This window comes from Suricata suricatta, chromosome 12 (genome assembly GCF_006229205.1).
Source record: "Suricata suricatta isolate VVHF042 chromosome 12, meerkat_22Aug2017_6uvM2_HiC, whole genome shotgun sequence".
Lineage (NCBI taxonomy): Eukaryota > Metazoa > Chordata > Mammalia > Carnivora > Herpestidae > Suricata > Suricata suricatta.
In genome coordinates this window covers 4,765,003-4,771,893 of record NC_043711.1, presented here as the reverse complement: position 1 = coordinate 4,771,893, position 6,891 = coordinate 4,765,003, and the positions used below count along the sequence as shown (strand labels likewise).

The window sequence follows — 6,891 nt, the reverse complement described above, 5'->3', positions numbered from 1 at the left end:
TCCATCCACTTTCCTACAAAGGGCCATATGTCAAATGTTTATTTATTTTTGAGAGAGAGGGAATGAGAGAGCAGGGAAGGGGCAGAGAGAGAGGGAGACACAGAATCTAAAGCAGGCTCCAGGCTCTGAACTGTCAGCATGAGCTGTCATGGGGCTCAAACTCATGGACAGTGAGATCATGACCTGAGCAGAAATGCAATGCTTAACCGACTGAGCATCCAGGGGCTCCTACACTATACTGTAACCTATTAAGTGTGCAATAGCATTATGTCCAAATAAAATGTACATCCCTTAAAGAAAAATTGCTTTATTGCTGAAAAACGCTAACCATCATCTGAGCTTTCAGTGAGTCATATTACTGATCACAAATACCAAACATAATAATAATGAAAAATTTGAAATATTGCTAGAGTTACCAAAGTGTGACAGAGGCATGAAGTGAGCAAATGCTCTCCAAAAATAGTGCCAATAGATTTCTTGACATAAACCTACAATCTGTAATTTAAGAAATGCACTATCTGTGAAGCACAATTAAGCAAAGTACAGTAAAATAAGGTATGCCTGGATTTTAATTCACTTGAAGCCCCTTAATACACAATTCATCTCTGTTGAGAGCGCCAAGGCATTTTGGTACATCCTGCACTACCACATAATACACATGTCGCCCAAGCAGAAGGTGGAAAACAATGCCCATGTAGCAGCTTTCAAAAAACAAAGCAACAGGATATAGAATGAGCTCCCCTTGAACATTTTTTCCAGTACCAGACGTTTTTCTAGACCCAACATCACCTGTGAAACATTTTCTCTTTCCTATGGAAAGACACCAATCAGTTCCTACTCACCCACAAGATGGAAAGTCCTTGCTGCTCACCCTGGTAGCTTATCAGAGTGAATGAAGAAGGAAGTACATCGCTTCTTATCTGGAGCTCCAATGTCTCAAGGAGTCTCGTGGGTGGATGAGAAGGCTGGGGGTGTTGGCTGGACAGTTTGCATAATGCAGGGTCCCTTAGTTCTCTTTTCACTTGGGTAATTTAAATAGTGCATTGCATTACAGTGAACCACATTGAAGTGTCTCAGAAAATGAATTTGGAAATGGTGATGGTGTTCAGTGTGGAAAATCAGGTAATGGAGAGGGGCATCAACCCCCATCTACACCAAGAAAATGGATCCAACTTCGGGGAGGCTTCTTTAATTTGGTGAACTTCTTCGCAAGAGAGTAGAGGCCAGGCTGTGGGGGAGTGTATCCCACTGTGCCAGGGTATCTGTATCCTCCAGTCCCCTATTACAGTATTACTTCTCAGTTTACCATCTTGGGAAAATGACATACCCATGTTATTGGACTTTCAGATAGGGTCCCCCCCAACACAATTATACTCATTTAGTAGGCTGATGAAATGCTTTATTGGTCCCATTAGTATGGTGTCCTGAAATTTTCTTCTAGTTCATATTAGCAGAATCTTTCTAAGAGCCAGCGCAGATATGGCAAAAAAGCAAAAACCAAAACCACAGTTTAACAAGCCCAAATACACACCTAGTGATGTACTCCTTATCTTGATTTTGATGCATTTGTGAAGCATCACCTTATTATCCCTAACATTTTTTTGAATATAAATGGCTTTTTAAATATTCATATAATACTACTTCCCACTCACAATAAAACCCATTAAAATGTAATCAACTAGTTAGCAAATGAATGCACCTAATGTTAATTCTCCAATCATATTGTTCACATTGGGTTCTCCACTCTGTTTCTTTCTCTGCTTGGAGACGTGAAAAAATAAAAGCCTGTGCTCAACATTGTGTTGGTGTACCATTTTCACAGCCTAATACCTCATGGAACATTAGCTTCCATAAATTATAATTAAATAGTTTTCAAGCTTCTTCTGCAATGTTATCATATAACCCTAACATTTATTTTTATAAATTAGAGTCAATGCAATAAAATATTCAAATAATCACTTAGTTATGGTCCACAGGTAGTTAGCTTCTCCATGTAAGACTCAAAATATTTGCACTGCATGATACTCAAAATGTTTCTTTTGAAGGACAAATGAAAGAGGGGTTAGGCTTATCATTGTCAACTGAGCTGACATGAAAAGTATCTGAATGTTAAACTGAAATGCCTGAATCTAAGAGAAGTCCCTGATATTCTGAGCATTTTAAGTGCTCACAGCCTGATTCTGCATGTGACAGACTATTTGCACATACAGATGCAAGGGTTCCCCATCTTTGTGCATGGTCCTCCTATGCTGACTCTAGACGACCGTGTGGCTGGCTTGAGCCACTGGAACAACAGGTAACAGGATGGAAAGAGAGATTTGAAAAGTGCTTGCATATTGCGGCTTGCCATCTCATGCTGCACTTGGTCCCCAAGATCATCATGTGAAGCACCCCAAGCTAGTCTACCAGAGGATCAGAGGCCATGAGGGAGAGAGCCAAGGCTCATTAGTTAACAATCCACCACTCTGGTTGTCAACCTGCCAGAAGTAGGAGTAGGGCCATGTTAGATCATCCAGCAACCAGCTGACCCGCCGACTGATGACGAATGTATGAAAGAGCTCGTCAGAGACCATCCAGGCTAGACTAGACCAGAAGTGATGTCTAACCAACCCACAAAATCAGGAACAAAATAATATGGTTGTTATTTTAAATAAGTGAAATTTGGGGATGGTTTGTTACACAGCCATAGCTAATTGATACACTTCACAAAGTGGACTGAAAGAAGTTTGTTCACACATGTTGTCAGGTGTGATACCATGTGATTTCACCTTCTAACCACAGTTGATGGCCCCATGGGGTGGTCCATTCGGCACCAACAACTGATGAGGTGGCCCAAGTGGAGAAATCCACTTTAGAGTACTACTCCATATTGAATGCTGACTGGCCAATCCATTCAGCTTGTTTCTCTCTCAGAGATTCTGAATTTAAAGCCCCAGAGAGGGACACAGACCAACAGTAGAGTGGTCCATGAGGTGATGAACAAGCTGACAAATAACAAAAGCAGAAGCCATCAGACAGAAGAATCCACTGGGATCTTTTTAAATCCCTATTAGGGTATCTCACGGTTCCTTGGTAGAACAGTAGGCGCTCAGCATAACAGAGTCCCAGTCTATCCCACAATCCAACCCACAAAAAGCAAATATCCAGTTTCAGGAACAGGGTTTGATAGGGTATGGTTGCTTCTCAAACTTTAACAAGCTCATAACAATTCGTTTTGGGTGATTGTGGAAGAATCTGCTCTCCATCCTTCTCCACCCTGCTCTGTGCACTGAGAAGTTGTCCTGCAGGGACTGCATTGCCAGGCTTCTCTTGTGCTGTGTCTCCAACCCAGTGTGACCAAGGGTAGCTGTGGAAGGAAAGAATAAAGCCGGAAGAGAGGGAGATGGGAAGCTTTATTCTCCAAGCTCCTCCTCTCCTGCAGGAACTGCTCATCAGGGCAGCGATTAGACTCTTCTGTCACAGGCTAAGGCATTTTCCAGATTCTGTAATGGCTCCATCCCCTTGCCCATTTAAGCCGAGGACTGATAAGACTTCCCTCCTATTGCTGGCAAATCCCCCGCACCCACATCCTTTATTGGTTTCCTTTAGCTCGGCTGTACTATTGTGATTTATAATAAGAAATATATATTTGGACTTCATCCTGTTCCTGGCACAGAGCTCCTAAAACCTTGGAATATCCTAAAAGATTTGTTCTCTTTTGACGCTGAAGGATAGTGTCACAAGACACTGAAATGGGTGTTTTCTAACTGATAACAAGAGCCTTTGCATGGCAACTAGGTTTATGCTGATGAGGTGATTTTTGAAAAGCACCAAAAGATGGGGGTTGGTTGCCAGGGGGAACCAACCAAAAATAGAGGGTTGGAATTTTCACTCCAGTCCTCTGACCTATTGGGAGGGGAGAGCGGCTGGAGACTGCATTCAACCACCAACAGGCAATGATTTGATCAAACATGCTTATGTAATGAGGCCACTTATAGAAACCCCAAGGATGGGGTACAGGGAGCTTCCTGTTGGTGGACATGTGGAGATTTGGGGGGCGTGGTGGTGCACCTGCAGAGGGCTGGGAAACCCTGCACCCCTTCTCCACACCTCACCCTGTGCCTCTCTTCCACCCAGCTGCTCCTGAGTTATATCTTTTGTTTTCTTTTTTAAATGTTTATTTATTTTTAAGAGAGAAAGACACACCGAAATTAATAGTGAGCAGGGGAGGAGCAGAGAGAGAGGGAGATACAGAATCTGAAGCAGGCTTCAGGCTCTGAGCTGTCAGCACAGAGCCCGATGAGGGGCTTGACCTCATGGACCTGCGAGACTGTGACCTGAGCCAAAGTCGGACGCTTAACTGACTGAGCCACCCGGAAGCCCCTATGTCCTTTCATAATAAGCTGGTGATCTAGCAAGTAAAACATTTCTCTGAGTTCTGTGAGCTGCCCTAGCAATTTAGTCAAACTCCAGGGGGAAATTGTGACCACCTGGGCTTTCTAGTGGCTTCAGAGGTGGGGTGGGACTGAGCCTTTAACCTGTGAAATCTGACACTATGCTAGTGTTATGCCCAGATCACAATATCATCCCCAAAACCAGAGACCGCCAGGGAGACCGAGTCACGCAGGCAACAGCAAAGGGCTTTATTATGGGCTTCAGCTCGCCAGGCCTAAGCTCGGGCTCACAGACTTCACCAGCGCAGTGGATCTGTGCTGAGAGCCCTGAATAAGGTCTGAGCAGGGTATTTATGGGTTTTGGGAAGGAGGAGTTACAGGAAATTAAGACACAGGCACAGTGATCCAATCATGATCGCATAACAGCATTGGCAGCAACTTTAACCATACACATTGCTTAGAGTGTTTGTTACGTTTGGCAGGACCCAGTCACAACTTTTAGAGTACTAACCAATTACAGAGTGGACCCAGGACCCTCACGTAGGGTGTAACTAGCCTTAAGCAATAAGTGATTATAGCTTCTATCTCTAGACCTGCCTTTAGGAATGTTAAGCATGTTAGCTGGCCATTTCTGATTGGGTGTTGCTAGGGTGGTCCCTGGTTGAGCAATCTGTGCCCTTTTATTGTCTAATGATTCTGAGAAACTGACACTTAGGCCTTTAAGGTCAGAGGGGAAACTTGAAGCCTGTCATGGAGTCAGTTTGGTTCAGACCTGTGTCCTTTCATTAGCCCCAGCTAGAGAATGGAATTGAATTGCAGATCCCCTGGGTGGTGTTGGAGTCTTGTTTGGAGGTGAGGACAAACCTTAAACACACACACACACACACACACACACACACACACACAGAGGAAGTGGGTTCAAACCCCCCTTTACATCTCCTCACCTATATACATGTCTCTTCATTAAACCATCTTCACTGAAATCCCCCTGGCTGAGCTGGCCGCTTCTCACCAAGCCGCTGCCCAAGACACACTCTGGCATTTACAAGGTCTCTACTCATTCTAACCAGAAGCCAAGCCTTTCTTATTAACTGTCTTGCAAGAGGAAGCCACGTTTCAAGAGAAGACGGAAACATCATCCTTTATCAACACGTGGACCTGAAGCACCAAATACACATGCCACTTCCTCTTTTGCTGCCACTTAACCACTACTATTTTTTAACGTTTTTATTTATTTTTTTTATGTAAGTGGTTTTTTAAAGTTTATTTATTTTTGAGGGAGGGAGGGAGGGAGAGAGAGAGAGAGAGAGAGAGAGAGGGAGAGAGAGGGAGGGAGAGGGAGAGGGAGAGAGGGAGAGAGGGAGAGAGGGAGAGAGGGAGAGAGAGAGACAGACAGACAGACCAGGGGAGGAGAAGAGAGACAGGGAGAGAGAGAGAATCCTAAGCAGACTCCACACTGTCAGTGCAAAGTGCAAAGCCCGATGTGAGACTCAAACCCAGGAACCGTGGTATGATCTGAGCTGAAATCAAGAGTCAGACCCTTAACTGACTGAGCCACCCAGTTTTTTAAATTTAAATTTTAGTTAGTGAACATACAGTGCAATATTGTCCTCAGAAGTAGAATTCAGTGATTCATCACTTACATACAACACCCAGTGCTCTTTAATTATTATTATTTTTTAAGTAGGCTCCATGCCCAAGGTGGGGCTTGAACTCACAATCCTGAGATGAAGAGTCACATGTTCTACTGACTGAGTCAGCCAGGCGCCCCTTTGTGCCTGTCATTTTAAAACAAGTGTTTCTCAGCAAACTTCCCATACTTTGAAGTGGTGGTACTCCGTAGGAGCATTGGCTGGACTTAACACTGGTCAGTACCTGATCCCCCAGAAAGAAACTTAACCTTGCCCTTGGAATACACAGTTGACCTTGGAAACAACACGGCTTTGAACTGCATGGGTCCACTTATGCGCGGATTTTTTTCTAGATATAAATACAGCACAATACTGTAACTATTCTCCTAATTATTTTCTTGCAGTTTTGTTTTCTCTAGCTTACTTTATGGTAGGAATGCGGTCTATAATGTATACAACACAGAGAGTGTGCAATAATCAATTGTTTGTGTTATCAGGAAGCTTCCGGTCAAAAACAGGCTGTCAATAATTAAGTTTTTGAGGAGTCAGAAGATTTCTGACTGCACGGGGGCCAGTGCCCCTAAACCCTGTGTCGTTGAATTACTGCTACTTTGGTTTCAAACACACCTCGCATGACAAGCATGCTCCTCTCCTGAGAAGGTTTAACATGGCCCGGCAGGGTGGCAGCGGCACATTTTGACTGTTGTAAAAGCCTTTGAACTAAACACTTTAAAAATGGTAGCAGAAATGCTGATGCATAGGAGCACATGTACCCCAATGTTCATAGCAGCAATGTCAACAATAGCCAAAACATGGAAGGAGCCTAAATGTCCATCACCTGACGAATGGATCAAGAAGATGTGGTATATATTCACGATGGAGTACTA

The 6,891-nt window shown here is 43.7% G+C and overlaps 1 protein-coding gene across 1 annotated transcript in view; it reads right to left on the bottom strand.

The window, feature by feature from the left end:
* The window catches only part of LOC115273444 (putative adhesion G protein-coupled receptor E4P), a 39,966-nt gene extending 34,323 nt beyond the window's left edge, over nucleotides 1–5,643 (bottom strand). The window contains exon 1 of the mRNA XM_029916487.1: nucleotides 5,318–5,643. Within this exon, the coding sequence (XP_029772347.1) occupies nucleotides 5,318–5,415 (98 nt within the window). The 5' untranslated portion in view covers nucleotides 5,416–5,643. The remainder of the gene's footprint in view (nucleotides 1–5,317) is intronic.
* Nucleotides 5,644–6,891: the final 1,248 nt, after the last annotated feature.